The sequence below is a fragment of the Mytilus trossulus genome, chromosome 10 (genome assembly GCF_036588685.1).
Source record: "Mytilus trossulus isolate FHL-02 chromosome 10, PNRI_Mtr1.1.1.hap1, whole genome shotgun sequence".
NCBI classification, from domain to species: domain Eukaryota; kingdom Metazoa; phylum Mollusca; class Bivalvia; order Mytilida; family Mytilidae; genus Mytilus; species Mytilus trossulus.
The window spans coordinates 45,273,110-45,293,601 of NC_086382.1; the positions used below are offsets into that span (position 1 = coordinate 45,273,110).

Consider the following 20,492-nt stretch of genomic DNA (forward strand, 5'->3'; position numbering starts at 1 on the left):
TTTAATTTCAAACTGATAAAATTTTCCAATCATAATGACTTTGTTTAAAATAATTGGTTATTCATTTACTTACTTTTGAATGATCAATATCGAAATTAATTTCCGTTTTTTATTGATAGAAGGGGCAAGCATTTCTTCGAGAAAAATGAGTGAAAAGGAGAAAACGATAGAGAAAACTGAAACAAAGAACGAATCCAGCAAAAAAGCTGAAAATGAGCCAGAAAATGTAATGAAACAGATGACATAGTGTCTTTAAATAACATGTATATTTTACCAAATAGAATTATCAGGCTTTGTTACACTGACCATGTTGTTGCAAGATATGATGAGGGTCGAAATACATGAAATAGGGTTCCATAAGCATAAAACATAAAACATTTATTTAAAGTCGGGTATAACAATACAACATAAGCTCTGTAGACATTTTGACTAACATACATATATGTGACAAGCACAAGACATAAAACACGTAACACAGTACACCTTTAATATCGTTAATATGAGGCAGGCATAACCTGTGAATACACCTTATCGCTATTCCCGCTTGACCCGAGAATCTGTTCCGCTTGAACTATTGGCATCATACAACAATCACTTTTCCATTGTGGCGTCAGATATTTTGAATTATGACGTCAAAATTTTACGGGACCCTGTGTGATGTCCAGTAATGGCGGACAAATAGCGATAAGGTGTATGGGGACGAAGTCTGTATGTATATTTTTTTTACTTCAAACATGATAATAAAAAGTACGGAAATACCGTAAAGTTCCCGATTTTGGTTCTGTTGTTAGGGATTTAGCTGTGACATTCTTTAAGTTATGATGTCATATTCAATGTAAACAAAAGAAACCCTTCCATCAGGTAACGTTTTTTTTTTAAATCAAACAATTATCATATTAAAATTTTATTGAGTTCCAATCTTATATTTTACTAGACTGATCAATATAAAAAAAAAATCAGTCTCATGCAAACAAAACAGATTTCTGCGCAAATGCGGGAAAACCGGAACAGGAAATCTGAAAAAAAAGTTAACGATTTTGAGTTCATTAGTACAATGAAAAATTCGGGAATTTTTTTTTTTTTATTGATTTTTCTACCGTAATTGGGGACTTTGTCCCCATATTAGGGAGCTACCATTTGATTTTTATGGGGGGGGGGGGGGGGGGGGAGGGGGGGGCTAGGATGAAATTTTTAAAAAAAAGACAGGACAGGAGTTTTGAGTAAAAAAAAAAGGAAGGATGAGACACTTGCAAAATAAAAAGTCTGGATGACAATGTATGTAAAAAAAAGTCAAGATAAACTTTAAAAGAAAAAAGCAGGACCTGATAGAGTGAAAAATAAAAAGGCAGGACAGAGATTACAACTAAAAAAAAAATGCAGGACAAAATTTGTCATCCTAGTCCCCCCCCCCCCCCCCCCATAAAAATCAAATGGTAGCTCCCTTAGCCTACTCGGCCGGTTGACGTATACAACAACCACTTTTCCATTGTGGCGTTAGATATTTTGTTTTTATGTCAGACGTCAAAATTTTACGGGAACCTGTGTGATATTCAGTAATGGCTATCAAATAGCAATAAGGTGTATAACCACACCATGCAAAGCATAAATACTGGTATCAAGCACAGCATATTACAATTAGATAACTTCCATACCTGCCAACTGTCACTATTTGCGGGGGATTTCCCCCATGGAGGCTCCCAAATTGAAATTTTGATAGAGCAATTTTGTCCACAATTTCAAACATAACAATTAATTTTACAATGTCAGTAGGCTTTTAGTAGTATGAAGAATCAAAAAAACAACACTAAAATGTATTTGAAGACCCCCTTGAAGGTTTTCTAGGACTAGGTCAGCCATTTTGCACGCAAAACCCCCATGGGGATTTTGAAAAGTTGGCAGGTATGAACTTCATGATGACGAATAATGGTAAACAAAATCATGTCTAATGAAGTTTAACAGTAATGTTTTGTGCATGACAATAAAATACACATTTTCTTTATGACGATTATAAAATTGATTGATTTTGAAGCATTATGTTTTAAAAGATGTATTTGTATGGTCTTATCACAGGAATCAGAAATTCTATCAATAAAAGTCAGTAAATAATAAAGTCGATGAGACAATATCTCAATAGAGCTTATGTTTTTTTGTATACTCTGATATTCATCTGACATTAACTAAAGCTTTTGAACTGAATATTATTTTTGATAAAATAAGGGTTATAGATAGTTAATTGAGACCATTAAAGAATCATATTAATGATATTTTGACAAATCACAAAATAATTTTAACAATTTCATGCAGTATATGTAACAGTAGCCACAAAAAAGGCTGATTGGTGTCTGACAGATAGGGGAATTCCTTCCCTTAGACATGTGAATGTGTGAATTTTAAACCACTGGGACTCTTTTCATAAACTTCTTTAGGCTAGCATAGGTCCTTAAATTAAAGTTAAATATTCCTGATTTTCAAGTATTTCTACTCTTAAGAATATTTTTAGTTTTAAAACGTATTGACAAATTTTCTTTTTGTTTGTACATAGTACAAGGAAACTTTAAACCTGTTGATTGCACCCAACACTAATAACCTGAAAACCAAGACATAGAAAATATCACTGTAAAAAATTATTGCAATTGTTGTTTGTTGAAACTATCTGCTAGATCTGCTATCTGCAGGTTTTATAAGGTATGCACATGCTCTACTGTGTAATAGTGGGCAGTTTCATATCTTTAGCTTCTTTTTTGCCAAATTTTAAAAGCAGGATTAGTATTAGTGAATGGTAGCTTGCAGTTGAATTTGCTTTAATTTAGGGTGTCAAGAATGTTATCTTATGAACAGACATATATATATTTAAAGGTTCACTCTGCCAACAAGTGGGAAGAAGTAGATTTGGGCGATACTGGCAGGAAGAACAAATTCCTTCGTTTGATGGGCGCTTCAAAGGTACAGATGTTTATGTTAATCATGTTAATTGTACATTAAGGATTTATATATATCAAAATGGTAGTGTCTGACTGTCATATCATATTTTCACAATTTGTTTTCAACACATATTTATTCAACATGCAAAATGAGCTTTTGTAAGAAATAAATGGCTTTCTAAGAACTTGTTTTTAGTTGTAAGTATATATCTTTAAGATTCTGTTACTTTTATTATATTTTATTGGTAACTATTTTCCTTGCTATGAGGACAAACAGATTTTTCTTTGTGGTGAAGAGTAAAGCATTGGTCTTATGGATTTAGCTATGAACTAAAAAACAAAACAGCAACCTTTTTGTGAAATAGCATCTTTTTTAGCTCTTAATAAATGATAGAAACCAGCATTTAAGAAGAAAAAAATGTGCTAAAAAAACCCTCTCAGCAATTTTCATTCTACAGTCTCCATGCTGAACGGCAGTCCAGGCTTGTAAAATTGCTCTTGGGCCTGTTAAATTCATATCTACAGCCCATCAGAATCTAACTAAAATTTTCTGAATGTAAGTTCCGGCCCTGTAGATTTAACAGTTCTACATAAAAAATAAAAGAGAAAAGAAATTACAAGATATGATCAGAAGTCTATTTGAATTGTGAGTTTTTTTTTCTGTTTAATTTTAGAAATGTATAATAGGGTTGCTATAGGAAATCTTTAAATATTTAGCTTAGGAAAAATTAGGGGAGTTAAAAATAGATTAAGGACAAGATGAAAATATGAGAAGCAAACCTCTTTGTGTCAAATATTTAATTACAGTCCCAATTCAGACATTGTGTCCATTTTTGAACCAACTGTTCAGGGTCATATCCAGCTGCGCTAGGTGAAGCAATTTATGTGTATATAAACAAGTCTAAATTGAAAGCAACGTTCAAACCTATGATTGCATTGAATAAAAACCTTAATTTTTATACGCGTGCATGTAATACAAGAGAGGTCAAAATACAGCACATTTTCCAAAAGACCAAAAAAGTGCAAAAGTATATTTTGACAAAACGCTTTGATATATATTTTCAGAAAGAACACCATGGACAATTTGTTATTGGAGAGGAGAAAATGCATCAACATGAAAGGGAAAGTATGTACATGTTTTGCAACTGCATTTTTTTTTATGGTCAACACATTTTAACATGAGTTAAAGGTACATATCCATAAGACAGCAACCCAGCAACACATACAAACTAAAAGGAAATCTGCAGGTTAACATATGGTCTTCAACGAGCTGGCTAATTTTGTCAAGCAAGATATGTCAAGGTGTAATCACCTGGAATCAAGACAAGTGAAAGATTTAATGTAACAAAGACTAACCATGATCTACTATTCTAATGAGTAAAAATATATTGCAAGGGAATTCAACATCATGGTCTACTTTGGTTCACTAAAGCAAACTTAATCATATTACTAAAGTCATCAAGATGATTTTATGCATGATATGAATACAAAAAGATCTGAAAAAACAATCTTGTGTACAATTATATTAGACTTCCAAATACAAAAAAAGCATCATATTGAAATACAAACTTGGAACAAATTTAATACTTTTATTAGATTTGGAAGCTTGGTAAGTTTTTATAGGACCAGGGTTTCCGCTGGCGGTCGCCATTTTCGCAATTTGCGAAAAAATAATAATTGTGGCGATAAAAATTTGTCATTTGCGAAAGAATTTGGCGAAAGAAATATATATAGAACCATTTATTTTCCTCCATCTTGTTTATTTACTTTTTTCGAGTTTCTCGGACTTTACCCGATCAGACAATACTCGGAATTCACCTTGACCTCATTAAGGTTTGGACAGAAAATCAATAATCAGCTGATTGCATTTTATAGCTATCGACAACAAAAGACTATATAATAAAGGTGTTGATTGAATTGTTTGACAAAATGATATGGTTAAATGGCTTCTGCTAAATGTCACATACAGAATTTATTTACCACTTTGCGACGCACGTGTTTGAAGCAAACTTTTGACGTCTCCTCCGCTTTTAAAGATAGTTTAGCAAAGAAAGCTGTTGTTGTGACGAAAAATGTCCAAAAGCAAGGAAAATCTCAGATTTAAAACTTTAATTATCCTTTGACCTAAATATTGGTAACTGATAAGGAAGACGTTTTAAAAGTCGTTTGAGTGACACACGTGTTTCAAGCCTAGTTTTAGGTCTCAACTTTTTTATTAACGATGGTCAAGAAAAGAAAACTGTCGTTATGAAGAAATCTATCTAAAAGGTTGGCTCGAATGAGAGTAGCCCTTCAATGTAATGACTACACATGAAACGAGGGATCAATTTCATGTGATAAAAGTTTTTTTGTTTTGTTGTAAAAAAACACTTCTTAGTACAAAAGGGAACATCAGTATTTTTCTTTTAAAGAAACTTTCCCTACGAACTATACTGTTATTATATAATCAAAACATGTCCATTAATTTTGTTATATTCCAGTATATCTTCTTTATTATTAAAAGTATAGTGGCCCAATCAATTAGAAAAATTGTTTAAAATACAATGAATAGTTTTCCCTTTTAAATTAAAAAAATCTTGTTTTAAAGTAAATTTTTAGTGTTTATGCATTAACATGTAAACTCTAAAATAAGTTTGAGAGCATAATCATAGACACAATGGGCAAAATCATCTTATTTAAGGGAAAGGGGGAGGGGGTTAGAAAAAAATGTAAATTTTAAACGAAAAATATAGTTATGTTATTTGGCGAAAAAAATAATAAAGTGGCGAAAAATTTATTGTTTTGGCGAAAGAGGTGGCGAAAAAAATAATAGACCCAGGGAAAACCCTGTATAGGACCATTACAATTTTTTGGGGTTATTTATTGGTATCACGTTGTTGTAGTCAGCGTCAAATTATACTTCAAGGTTTCTTACTACAAAGGATAGGCTGGAATTGAGTTTTGGGGTTCTTGCTACAAGGGGGTTCTATAAGTGAGGGGCCCAAATACGCAACTTGTGTAGTTTTCAGTCAATAACTTGTGTTTAAGTGTATAAATCTTCACTGCTTGAAAATTATGTATTAAAAAATGATAATTGTGTTGTAGCTGTTAACTTATATTTAGAAGTTAATGTTAATTGATATTGATTTTAACCATGACTGTAAAGTCATTTTAGCTCACCTGGCCTACAAGGCCAAGTGAGCTTTTCTTATCACTTGGCGTCCGGCGTTGTCCGTCGTCTGTCGTCGTCCAGCATCGTTAACTTTTACAAAAATCTTCTCCTCTGAAACTACTGGGCCAAATTAAACCAAACTTGGCCACAATTATCATTGATGTATCTAGTTTAAACTAGAGGCTCTAAAGAGCCTGTGTCGCTCACCTTGGTCTATGTGCATATTAAACAAAGGACACAAATGGATTCATGACAAAATTGTATTTTGGTGATGGTGATGTGTTTGAAGTTCTTACTTTACTGAACGATTTTGCTTCTTACAATTATATCTATCATGAACTTTGCCCATTAGTAACAGAGAACTATATTTGGTAAAAATTTACATAAATTTACCAAATTAATGAAAATTGTTAAAAATTGACTATAAAGGGCAATAACTCCTTAAGGGGTCAATTGACCATTTTGGTCATGTTGACTTATTTGAAGATCTTACTTTGCTGAACATTATTGCTGTTTACAGTTTATCGCTATCTATAATAGTATTCAAGATAACCAAAAACGGCAAAATTTCTTTAAAAATTACCAATTGGAGGGCAGCAACCCAACAACCAGTTGTTCAATTCATCTGAAAAATTCAGGGCAGATAGATATTGACTTGATTAACAATTTAACTTACGTCAGATTTGCTCTAGATGCTTTGGTTTCATAGTTATAAGCAAAAAACTGCATTTTACCCCTATGTTCTATTTTTAGCCGTGGCGGCCATCTTGGTTGAATGGCCAGGTCATCGGACACATTTTTCAAACTAGATACCCCAAAGATGATTGCGGCCTAGTAGTTTCAGTGGAGATTTTGTAAAAGATTACTTAGATTTATGAAAAATGGTTAAAGATTGACTATAAAGGGCAATAACTCCTAAAGGGGTCAACTGACCATTTTGGTCATGTTGACTTATTTGTAGATCTTACTTTGCTGAACATTATTGCTGTTTACAGTTTATCTCTAACTATAATAATATTCAAGATAATAACCAAAAACAGCAAAATTTCTTCAAAATTACCAATTCAGGGGCAGCAACCCAACAACCGATTGACCGATTCATCTGAAAATTTCAGGGCAGATAGTTCTTGACCTGATAAACATTTTTATCCCATGTCAGATTTCCTCAAAATGCTTTGGTTTTTGAGTTATAAGCCAAAAACTGCATTTTACCCCTATGTTCTATTTTTAGCGGTGGCGGCCATCTTGGTTGGTTGACCAGGTCACGCCACACATTTTTTAAACTAGATACCCCAAAGATGATTGTGGCCAAGTTTGGATTAATTTGGCCAAGTAGTTTCAGAGGAGAAGATTTTTGTAAAAGATTACTTTAATTTATGAAAAATGGTTAAAAATTGACTATAAAGGGCAATAACTCCTAAACAGGTCAACTGACCATTTTGGTCATGTTGACTTATTTGTAGATCTTACTTTGCTGAACATTATTGCTGTTTACAGTTTATCTCTATCTATAATAATATTCAAGATAATAACCAAAAACAGCAAAATTTCCTCAAAATTACCAATTCAGGAGCAGCAACCCAACAACCGATTGACCGATTCATCTGAAAATTTTAGGGCAGATAGATCTTGACCTGATAACATTTTTATCCCATGTCAGATTTCCTCAAAATGCTTTGGTTTTTGAGTTATAAGCCAAAAACTGCATTTTACCCCTTTGTTCTATTTTTAGCCGTGGCGGCCATCTTGGTTGGTTGACCAGGTCATGCCACACATTTTTTAAACTAGATACCCCAAAGATGATTGTGGCCAAGTTTGGATTAATTTGGCCAAGTAGTTTCAGAGGAGAAGATTTTTGTAAAAGATTACTTTAATTAACGAAAAATGATTAAAAATTGACTATAAAGGGCAATAACTCCTAAACGGGTCAACTGACCATTTTGGTCATGTTGACTTATTTGTAGATCTTACTTTGCTGAACATTATTGCTGTTTACAGTTTATCTCTAACTATAATAATATTCAAGATAATAACCAAAAACAGCAAAATTTCTTCAAAATTACCAATTCAGGGGCAGCAACCCAACAACCGATTGACCGATTCATCTGAAAATTTCAGGGCAGATGACCTGATAAACATTTTTACCCCATATCAGATTTGCTCTAAATGCTTTGGTTTTTGAGTTATAAGCCAAAAACTGCATTTTACCCCTATGTTCTATTTTTAGCCGTGGCGGCCATCTTGGTTGGTTGACCGGGTCACGCCACACATTTTTTAAACTAGATACCCCAATGATGATTGTGGCCAAGTTTGGTTTGATTTGGCCCAGTAGTTTCAGAGGAGAAGATTTTTGTAAAAGTTAACGACGACGGACGACGACGGACGACGACGGACGACGACGGACGACAACAGACGACGACGGACGCCGGATGCCAAGTGATGAGAAAAGCTCACTTGGCCCTTCGGGCCAGGTGAGCTAAAAATGTGTCTGTTGACCCGGCCAACCAACCAAGATGGCCGCCATATCTAAAAATAGAACATAGGGGTAAAATATATAGCTTATAACTCAAAAACTAAAGCATTTAGAGCAAATATGACATGGATAAAATTGCTTATCAGGTGAAGATCTATCTGCCCTAAAATTTTCAGATGAATTGGACAATCCGTTGTTGGGTTGCTGGCCCTAAATTGGTAATTTTAAGGAAATTTTACTGTTTTTGGTTATTATCTTGAATATTATTATAGATGGAGATAAACTGTAAACAGCAATAATGTTCAGCAAAGTAAGATCTACAAATAAGTCAACATGACCAAAATGGTCAGTTGACCCCTTTAGGAGTTATTGCCCTTTATAGTCAATTTTTTAACCATTTTTCGTAAATCTCCGTAATCTTTTACAAAAATCTTTTCCTCTGAAACAACCGAGCCAAAATTAATCCAAACTTGGCCACAATCATCTTAAGGGTATCTAGTGACCTGACCATCCAACCGAGATGGCCGCCCTGGCTAAAAGTAGAAAATTGGTGTAAAATGCAGTTTTTGGCTTTTAACTCAAAAACCAAAGCATTTAAAGCAAATCTGACTTTGACATATATTGTAAAGAAATGATGAAGAACGTCTTCATTGAACGAAATCTTTATCTAAACTACATGTATGAATACAATAACGTCGCTAAGTAGCGACGTCCAATATACAGTTACGTAAATACCGCGGTAAACGACGTTAAGACGTTTACCAATTAAACGAAAATGTCTATAATAAAAGAATGTTAAAGTATTTTACAACATTCTGGGGGCCTCAAAATGAGTTTACTGTTCATATTTCAAGAGGGACCAGTTTAACTATTGGCCGTGTAGTAATTAGTCCACTTGATGTACGAATCTTTGCAGCACGAACAAGTCCATCTAGTCCTGTAATAACATCTTCTATTACACCTAATTTCCACATTGTTCTTGGTGAATTGTCCATAATCAATACAACAGAACCAATTTTCACATGTGTATGAATTTTCCCTGTCACATGGTGAAACTCTCTAAGTCCGGTGAGATATTCGGATCTCCATCGATTAGTGAAATGTTCTATTAAAGTTATTTTGCGTTGTACTAGTTTATTAGCTTCTTCGTGTGTCTTCTTATTGTCCTCTGTATGTATATAGTTGTCTGTAGATAGTCTTCTCCCGTGCAATAAGTGTGACGGCGTCAACGGCTGTGGATCTCGGATATCCTGTGAAATGTACGTTATCGGGCGATCATTCATAACACTTTCAATCTCCGTAATAACTGTTCGTAACGTATCCGCATTAACTTGGGATCTTCCCAGAACTTTTTTCAGCGTTGTCTTGGTTATTCCGACCAGTCTCTCCCACCATCCACCATACCACGGTGCTGCTCTTGGGATGAACTTCCAGTTGATTTGTATGTTTAGCTCTCGAGGAATTTGGCTTGCCGCTGAAACAAAGGTTGGGGCGTTATCTGAATACACTGTACTAGGGTGTCCTTTCCTACTGACGAAGCGTCTAAATGCTAACATGAAAGCGTTAAGTGTCATATCTGGAACGAGTTCTAAATGTACAGCTCGAACACATGCACACGTAAATAAACAAATGTACATCTTTTTCAAAATTCCGGTTTCCTTAACATAAAGCGGTCTGGCAAAATCCACACCTGTTGTTGTAAACGGAATCGTATCCGTCACTCTATCTTTAGGAAGTGGGGGTGAATCTTGCTGCATAAACGATTTTCCCATGACTTTACGACATTGTATGCATTTCTGTATTATATTGTTCACGCACTGACGAATAGACGGTATCCAATACGACTGTCGGATTTGAGTAACTGTTTGTCCAGATCCTGAATGTAACATTTTCAAGTGTGCATCCAGTATAATAAGATCAGTAAACTTATGTTTCTTTGGCAAAAGTATTGGAAACTTTGTACAGCTATCCAATGAGGAATTGTGTATGCGCCCACCGCATCTTATGATACTTTCATCGTCAATAAATAGGCGTAGTTGTTTCAATAAAGGCAATTCCTTGCTTCCTAAATTATTCGAAATTTTCTCCTTTTCGTCCATGAATCGTTCGTTTTGTACGTCCTTAATCCATAGGTGTACTGCATATTGAATTTCTTCGTTTGTAATGTTTTCTTGTGTGTGTATATGTTTTCTTCTAAGCTGGTATGGTTTGCTGTCTCTGCAATTTCTCACAAATTTTAAAACATAACTTGTAACTCGCAATAATTTCTTCAATGAAGAAAACCTAGATAATTTGATAATTTCTGAAATTCCTGACATTGATGTAGAACCTAATGTCTCTGTGTTATCGATGTCACATGCTGTCGTCAAAAGGGTGGTCTCCTGTTTCGGCTGTTGTGTCCATGTAGGCCAACGATTTTCATCTGAGATCCAAGATGGACCATGCATCCATAATTTTGATTCTTTGAACTGTGTCGCTGATATACCACGAGTCTGCAGATCGGCTGGGTTCGATTCAGTTGGCACGTATTTCCATTCGCTGTTACGTGTTGATTCTTTAATCTCCTTAGTACGATTATTTACGAATTTGCCGAATGATTTTGAAGAAGCTATCCAATGAAGAACGATTTGACTATCACTCCATAACACGGTGCGCTCTATTTCTAAGTTATCTGTTAACTGCCTTGCTATACGGACTCCAATGACGGCGGCCATTAACTCTAATTTTGGTAACGTAATTCCTTTAAGTGGCGCAATACGGTTTTTAGCAATGACTAAAGAAGACAAGTTTCCGTTACATAAATATGCGGTAGCTCCATACGCTCTCTGACTAGCATCTACAAAAATATGTAATATCACTTCTCCGTTGTCTTTTCCTGTGAAATAATGACGTGAAATCTGTGTGTTTGAAGTAGCATCCCGAATGTCATCTCTGATTTCAATCCATGTTTTAATTAAGTTGCTAGGCAACACTTCGTCCCAGTCATAATTATCTTTCCATAGATTTTGTATCAAAAGCTTTGCCCTCACAGTAACTGGTCCGAGAATTCCGAGAGGGTCATAAATTGACGAAGATTGTCGTAATATTTCTCGCTTTGTTATTTTTGAATTGTCAATCTGATTGTTCTTCTGTTGAGCAAATGTAAGGATGTCCGACTTCGAATTCCAACGCATACCTAGAATTTTAGTTTCGGTGTCCAAATCTAATATGTTTTCGTGAGCTGCCATATCGCTGAGTTTCTGGCTGTTAGATTTCCATGTTCTGAGGTTGAAACCGCCGCTACTTAAAAGTTGTCTCGAGTTGTTATACAATTTCAATGCAGCCTCTTCTGTACCTACACTTGTCAACACGTTGTCGACATACAAGTCTCGTTCAAGTATTTTAGATGTGGTACTTGGGTGGATCGATAAATGCTTTAGTAAAGTTGCATTTAAGATAAAAGGTGAGCAAGTAGCACCGAATAATATTACCTTAAATCTGTATGTAGTTAGTTCGCTATAAGGGTTGCTAGGATCACTCAGCCAGAAAAATCGTGTCGCATCTCGGTCCTTCTCGTCGAGTCCAATTTGCAGAAAGGCCTTTTCAATGTCAGTAGTAATGGCGTATCTTTCGAAACGGAATCTTGATAAAATATCAGTAAGTTTATTCAACTGTGGAGGCAATGAAGATAAACAGTCATTCAAGCTAGGTGAATCCGAATTTTGTCGACAGCTACAGTCGTAAACTATGCGTATAGGAGTGGTTAGCGAATCTTTTTTCACTGGGTGGTGTGGTATGTAATGCATGTAATGGATACGGCTTGTAGTATTGTTTTCTGATGTCTTAATTTTCTCAATAAATCCTCTTTCTTCTTGTTCTTTTATGATTTCTCCATACAGTTTTAACAATTCGGGTTCTTTGGCGAGACGATTTATAACACTAAAAGTTCTTTTCCGGGCTATCATTTCGTTGCTAGGCAACTCTGGGTGTTCAGGTTTCCATGGGAATTTTGCAATATACTTGTTCCCTTCGAGATAGATACTAGATTCTTGGTAACTGATCATTTCGTCTTGTGCAGATTTTTTGGTTATTTCATAGTTGTCTTCTGTTCCACTGGACTCAATTTCCCAAAACTTGTGTATTTCACATTCTTCATGCCTGTGTGGAGTTAAAATATTCAAGATGGATGAAGATGACGGAGTGTTATTTGGTGAATTCTGATATATAGGTCCAGATAAAAGGTACCCGACTTTTGATTTCACTGCGGTTGGTCCAGGTCCCCGAATGACTTTGTCCTCTACAATATCCCAAAAGTAATCAGCCCCGATTAAGATAGAAACTTCAAAGTCCTCGTCACGTGATACCGGGTGTGCTAATTTGAATCCATTTAAGTACGGAAAATGTGACTGATTTCTTGAGTATGTTTGTATAGGGTGAGCAATCTTTGGAACGATAAGTACATTAATTGGTATTAATTCTTTAGTCTCGGCTCGTAAATAAACAGTAGCCACTTGAAGATGTCTTACCTTCGTATTTGTTTCACCGAATCCGGAAACTGTTATAACTTCATTTCTCACGGGTTTCAAGTTTAATTTATCTGCCATATCCTTGGTAATAAAACTGCGCTGTGCACCTTCGTCAAATAGGATGTTTGCTTGACTTGAATGGTTTTCGTTGGACGATACTGTAGATATTGCGGTTTTTAAAAGTACTTGAGCTCTTATTGATGTCGCTAATGCTACTGTGTGATTGCTGTCTGGTTTTACTATTTTACAATTATCCGTTTCTGTTTTTGCTTTGTCTTGCGTATGCTGCTCATTTAAGTTGCAAATACTTGTGTGGTGTCGTTTACCGCAATTTTTGCAGGTTTTCTTGGATTTACAGTGTGCAATTCTGTGACTTCCTAAACAATTAAAGCATAATTGTTTCTCCTTAATTGTGCGCTTTCTGTCATCAAGATTTTTAACTTTCATGCATGCAGTTGGAGCGTGAATGTCGTTACAATAAATACAGGGTTTGCTGGTTAAATTTCTATTTTTTGAATCATAATTTCGATTTGTACTCGCTATAAATGCCGACGTAGGTGTATATTCTGATTCTGATTCGTAACAATTTAATGACTGACCTGCTTCTTGGATTGTAATTTCATGCTGAATTGCGTCACGTAGCAACTGTAAATTCCATCTGTCATTTCCGTGAACGCGTACCATATTTTGTCGGATGTTTCCGGGAATTTTATTTAAGATAATTGGTACTAGAAGGCTCCCGTACGATTCATGTGTTTGTCCCATTCCCTCAAGACCTCGAATGTAATTCTCCATACTGTCGTAAAAGTTCTTTAACTCTCTAATATTCGCGGATGGACTGGGTAGACTAATAAGGCTTTGCATATAGGCATTCACAATTTTGTGAGGTTGACCGAATCTCTGTTTCAATACATTTAGGGCTTGAGCGTAATTTGTGTTTGTAATTTGTAATCCTGAAATGCATTGGCTTGCTTCTCCGTACAACTGAGACCTTAAATAGTTAAACTTCTGAACGTCGTTTAAGGACAAATTTTCATGAACTGCTGCACAAAAGGAATCCCAAAATGGCTGCCATTCCAGTATATTTCCTCCGAACGTGGGTAGGGTAAGCTTTGGTAATTTATGGTACATACTGGAGTTTGAAAATGTAGATGAAGAATTATTTGCTGGCGTGAAACTTACTGGAGTAGGGTTTATTAGGTTGTTTGAAAGTGTAAATTCTGTGGCGTGCGGGTTTAATTGTTGCTGTTTCGAAGAGGTTGTGCTATCTGCTTCCCGGATTACTTTTGCTAATTTTGTTAGAGTAATTTGAATATCAAATTCATACCTGTCGGCTTCTTCTATCTCTTCTTGAATATCCTCTTCCGAAATTTCTTCCACAATTTTATCGTTGAGTTCCGAGATAACTGTTTCCTTCTTCCGTATCATTTCCCTGATTGACATAATTTCATTGACATCGTATTCCTTCAATAACTCCTCGAAATTTCCGCTCACTCGCTTCAGTAATTTCGTGACTGCACCACGATGTCCAGCTCTAATAGCTTTGAGTTTAGAACTCATCGTTCTTTTTGTCACGGCACCAATTTCACATAATTTCATTGACATCGTATTCCTTTAATAACTCCTCGAAATTTCCGCTCACTCGCTTCAGTAATTTCGTGACTGCACCACGATGTCCAGCTCGAATAGCTTTGAGTTTAGAACTCATCGTTTTTTTTTGTCACAATATATGTCAAATTGGTGCCGTGACCAGGATTCGAACCTGGTCGTATAGTGGTTAGTACTTCGCGTTGTGTCCGCGACAACCCAGGTTCGAATCCTGGTCACGGCACCAATTTGACATATATTGTAAAGAAATGATGAAGAACGTCTTCATTGAACGAAATCTTTATCTAAACTACATGTATGAATACAATAACGTCGCTAAGTAGCGACGTCCAATATACAGTTACGTAAATACCGCGGTAAACGACGTTAAGACGTTTACCAATTAAACGAAAATGTCTATAATAAAAGAATGTTTAAGTATTTTACAACACTGACAATAAGTAAAATTGTTTATCAGCTCAAGATCTATCTGCCATGAAATTTTAGATGAATCAGACAACCCTTGTTGGGTTGCTGCCCCTGAATTAGTAAATTTTAAAGAAATTTTGCCGTTTTTGGTTATTATCTTGAATATTATTATAGATAAAGATAAACTGTTACACCAATTATGTACAGCAAAGTAAGATTTACAAATAAGTCAACCTGACCGAAATGGTCAATTCACCCCCTAAGGAGTTATTGCCCCTTATAGTCAATTTTTAACAATTTTCATAAAATTTGTAAATTTTTACTGATATTTTCCACTGAAACTACTGGGCCAAGATAGAGATAATTGTAAGCAGCAAGAATGGTTCAGTAAAGTAAGATGTACAAACACATCACCATCACCAAAACACAATTTTGTCATGAATCCATCTGCTTCCTCTGTTTTATATTCACATAGACCAAGGTGAGCGACACAGGCTCTTTAGAGCTTCTAGTTTATATTTTTAATACTTTATGATGTGTTTAAGATGAGTAGTTATTGTTGCCAACTCCATTAAAAATTTGAATTGAGATTATTTTTGGAATAAGGAAACAGGGGAGATGAAACAATGGGGAGGGGGTGGAAAATTCTCATTTCAGATTTCAGAAATTGAAAAGATTTTTTCTTCAAATGTTTTTGAGGGGATTAATATCCAAAAGCACAAAAGCAAAACAATGTTTTTTAAGTTCATAAGACCATTTTCATTCTGTGTCAGAAACCTTTGCTGTGTCAACTATTTAAACACAATCCAAATTCAGAGTTGTATCAAGCTTGAATGGTGTGTCCATATTTGCCCCAACTGTTCATAGTTCGACATCTGGGGTCATATACAGCTGCATCCTGCTGAGCATCTGATTTTTAAAATGTTTTTACATTTCTTTATTGAAGAATGGTGCATCAAGATACATTAAGGTTTAATTGATTATGAGAATATGTTTACTGTTATAGCAATACCTAATTTATATAAATATACAAGTCAATAATGTCCCTGCCTTATTTATCCCTAATCTATTTTAGTGTGGACTTGTCATAGCTATTGACTCTTAATAATCTAGTGAGTAGATAGTCTGATACTCTTGTCCCCCCTCACGTATTATATAGTCTATATAAACCAAAGTAGTCCATCTTTATAAGTAAACAATACGGTTCCTTGTATTTTGACAGGCCCAGAGAGAGACGTGGAAGAAAAGTTAGAAGAACAGTTCAACAAAGGATTAGAGCATAAGCTGTTAGCTGGTCCTAAAGCACATATAGGTCTAGGATTTCATGAAGATCCAAAGAAAAAGTCCCTTAATTCTGAGGAGGGAAAAGACGAAACCAAAGAAGGGGACAAGGAAAAAACTGATGAAAAAGTAGCAGAAAAACATAAACTAGACGATAAATCAGACTCTAGTGTCCCAGTGAAAAAGAAAATGATGTGCAATTTTGTAAAAGCTAGTGATTCATGATAGGTGTTTAACATGAAATACAAAAATCATTTTATTTCTTGAATGAAAGTTTACGGGGTGAATGTTGTCAAAATACAGTCATTTTAATAAAGGTCATCATGTTAGTTTTTACATCTGTACTTTTCTTTAGAAATCTTTTGACGATCCATGATTTTCATCTCCCCTACAGGTTGTACAATTACAATACTTTGAATATTTGTTTGCTATCATGAATTAAGAAGATTTTCATGTGACTAAACAATTTCATGTGCTTAAAATGCTATCATGTCATTGTGGTATTGAACCTAATGGTAAAATTTCATAGATCCATTCACTTAAACTATAGTTATTGTCTGGAAACCAAATGTGTCTTTGGAGGACAATGATAAACAGTGATGACCCAGACCACATAATAGCATTATACAACGCATTTTTAAAGCAATTGCTTTCATGCCGTCGCGTATGGCCATCTTTGTGACCCAGATCAGAGACTCCGCCCAGATCAAGCCATAGTATTTTGTTAAACAGGCTCCTGGTCTGTCATTCTTAAACACCTATGTATGTTTTCTAATGCAATACATAGCTTGAAACTTTTGAAAAACGTTAGTGGATTTAAGAAGTTTCAGCATACGTTCTTGTAGATGTATTTTTGTATTTAGGGGGACAACCGTTTGACTATCAAAAAACATAGACGTCCGAGTGAAAAAAATGCATTTTTATACCTGCGATTCCGTTTTCCGTTCGTACGATGTTTCAACAAAATATGGAATCATTTCAGTTGTTGATTTAGTATTGAAAATTTGACTGAATTATCTTTTATAATATACGGTTTTATATGTTTAATTGGTGTTTTTTTAAGAAAGAGGTCAGGTGCTCTTGTTCATTCATAAAATTGTCGTTCATTCATAAATTTATCGTAAAATCAAAATCACTACACAGGTTATCAGGTTATACGTAGTGTCAAATGATTACCTGTAATCTAAAAATAGACAAAGTTAACTGTCCTATTTTGTTGATTTGTTTGTGCAAATAATTTGGAGGAACGAAACCCTTGTTAAAAACACATAACAATAAGTTTGTTTTCCTTTTTTTTGTCATAACTCCGTAAGATTTATCGATCACCTTACTAATGAAATGGACCCGTCCAAACGTGATAGATGCCGAGTCCAGATGAAGACAGATATTTACAATTTGGAATTTTCTAGTTTCATAGATTAAACTAGAGGCTCTCAAGAGCCTGTGTCGCTCACCTGTTAATGTGTTTACTGATGTGGGCCATCTTCGTTGGTAGGCGGGTCATTAGACACTTTTTTTAAAAATAGATACCCTAGTATTATGATTGTGGCCAAGTTTGGTTAAATTTGGACAAGTAGTTTTATAAAAAGATTTTTATACAAGTTACAAAAATGACGAAAAGTTGTTCAATATAGACTATAAAGGACAATAACTCCTTAAAGGGTCCTCTAACAATTTTGATCATGCTGACTTATTTGTAGATCTTACTTTGCTGAACATTATTGCTGTTTACAGTTTATCTCTATCTATAATAGTATTCAAGATAATAACCAAAAACATCAAAATTTCCTTAAAATCACCAATTTTAGGGCAGCAACCCAACAACAGATTGTCCGATTCAACTGAAAATTTGTGAGGAAATATATCTTATTCTGATGGACATTTCAATCTTGAAAGATTTTCCATAAATGTCTTAGTTTCAAAGAAATAAAGCAAAAATTGCATTTTACCACTATGTTCTAATTTAAGCCATGTCAGCCATTTTGTTTGGTAGGCTGGGTCATCGGACACATTTTTTAAACTATAAACCGCAATGATAATTGTGGCCAAGTTTGGTTAAATTTGGCAAAGTAGTTTTAGAGAAGAAGATTTTTAGAAAAGTTACAAAAAATGAAAAGTTGTTAAAAATTGACTATAAAGGGCAATAACTCCTTATGGGATTGACTGACAATTTTGGTCATGTTGACTTATTTGTAGGTCTTACTTTGCTGAACATTATTGCTGTTTACAGTTTATCTCTATCTATAATATTATTCAAGATAACAACCAAAAACTGCAAAATTTTCTTAAAATAACCATTTCAGGGGCAGCAACCCAACAACAGGTTCGCCGATTTGTCTGAAAATTCCAGGGCAGATAGATCTTGGTCTGATCAACAATTAAGTCCCTGTCAGATTTGCTCTAAATGCTTTGGTTTTTGAGTTATAAGCCAAAAACTGCATTTTACCCCTATGTTCTATTTTTAGCCATGGCGGCCATCTTGGTTGGTTTGACGGGTCACGCCACACATTTTTTAAACTAGATACCCTAAGGATGATTGTGGCCAAGTTTGGTAGAATTTGGCCCAGTAGTTTCAGAGGAGAAGATTTTTGTAAAAGTTTACGGACGACGGACGACAGACGCAGGACGACGGACGCAGGACGACGGACGACGGACGCCAAGTGATGAGAAAAGCTCACTTGACCTTTCAGGTCAGGTGAGCTAAAAAAGTACATCCTTTTTGGATATCATATTCAAAACTGGGTATGCATGACAAATGATGAAACCATTATCCTCGTCTTTCCAATGGACGAGTCTACTACGTTTGTTGACCCTCGACGGTCCACCGTGTTTGCAATTTTATTTCACATGTTTTCGAAATATTGAAGATCATTTTCACAATGTTTCCTGAAAATTGGATAAATATCAAAGCAACTTAGAGCTGTTTGTTCTTGTTCGTATAATGACGATTTAATGTCATGTTTGTCTGTGATGGCCCCTCTTTTCGGGATTGCATGAGAATTATAGTTATCTCGTACCGCATGAGGATGACACATATCAACTGAGCAATAATGTTTGGGACTTTGTTTTTAAGAAATGATGACAAAGTAACATTATGAAAATATTTTTAGTCAGCTGAAATATATATTTATTTTTTACATGTTTATGTCTTGTAAAATGTTTTGTTTCTTTCCCGTTTTTCAACATTTGCGTCTGGAAAGTTGAAATGTTTTAATTGAAGTGTTAAATTTAAATTAATTATGAAAATTAAATCAATAAAAGAAATTATTGCCCAGTTACAAACATTACTAGGGGATAATCCATAATAATTTCTCTTGGAGTTATATGTTTCAGCACATGTATAATTGACCCCAACTTTAGCCTGGTAAAGGTGTTGTCTCCTTGTGAAATATAAAACATATTAAAAATGACTTTCTGCTAATGTCTTTAATTGATATAAAGTTAAAACCTTCTTAATTCTCACTAGACAACACTCCTGTCATGTTTAATTCTTAAATATATGTGGATGAAAAAAAAGTCCCCAAAACATAAACATGGCAGCAATTGCTTTTACAGCCTTTCAGGCTTTGATTATAAAATAATATATTAGCTTGATGAGCCAATTTTTATAAAACAATCTATTAGCTTTATAAGCCAAACATGGTCGATATGATATCTGTTAACTGGTAAATATTTCCCCAAAGATTAAATGGAACAGTTTTTACAAAAATAACTCTCCACAAGAGACAAATGACACAGAAATTAACAAATACCGGGTTATAGGTCACCCTACAGACAACACCAATAAGCAAAGCCCATCCATCATAGTTAGCTATTAAAGGCCTGAAAATGATAAATATAAAAGAGTTAAAAAAAGAAACAAATAAATAAAGGAAGATGTGGTGTGAGTGCCAATGAGACAACTCTCCATCCAAATAACAATTTAAAAAAAAGTAAACCATTATAGGTCAATGTACAGCCTTCAACACGGAGCCTTGGCTCACACCGAACAACAAGCTATAAAGGGCCCCAAAATTACCAGTGTAAAACCATTCAAACAGGAAAACCAACGGTCTAATCTATATAAAAAAAACGAGAAACACATATTTTACATAAACAAACGACATCTACTGTACATCAGATTCCTGACTTAGGACAGGTGCAAA

The 20,492-nt window shown here is 34.8% G+C and overlaps 1 protein-coding gene across 1 annotated transcript; it reads left to right on the forward strand.

The window, feature by feature from the left end:
- The first annotated feature begins 61 nt into the window (after nt 1–61).
- LOC134687445 (small acidic protein-like) lies at nt 62–16,683 on the forward strand. The gene is made up of 4 exons (XM_063547750.1): nt 62–226; nt 2,857–2,943; nt 3,987–4,047; nt 16,289–16,683. The coding sequence occupies exons 1-4, from the start codon at nt 80–82 to the stop codon at nt 16,570–16,572; spliced, it is 579 nt and encodes a 192-aa protein (XP_063403820.1). The 5' UTR covers nt 62–79; the 3' UTR covers nt 16,573–16,683.
- Nucleotides 16,684–20,492: the final 3,809 nt, after the last annotated feature.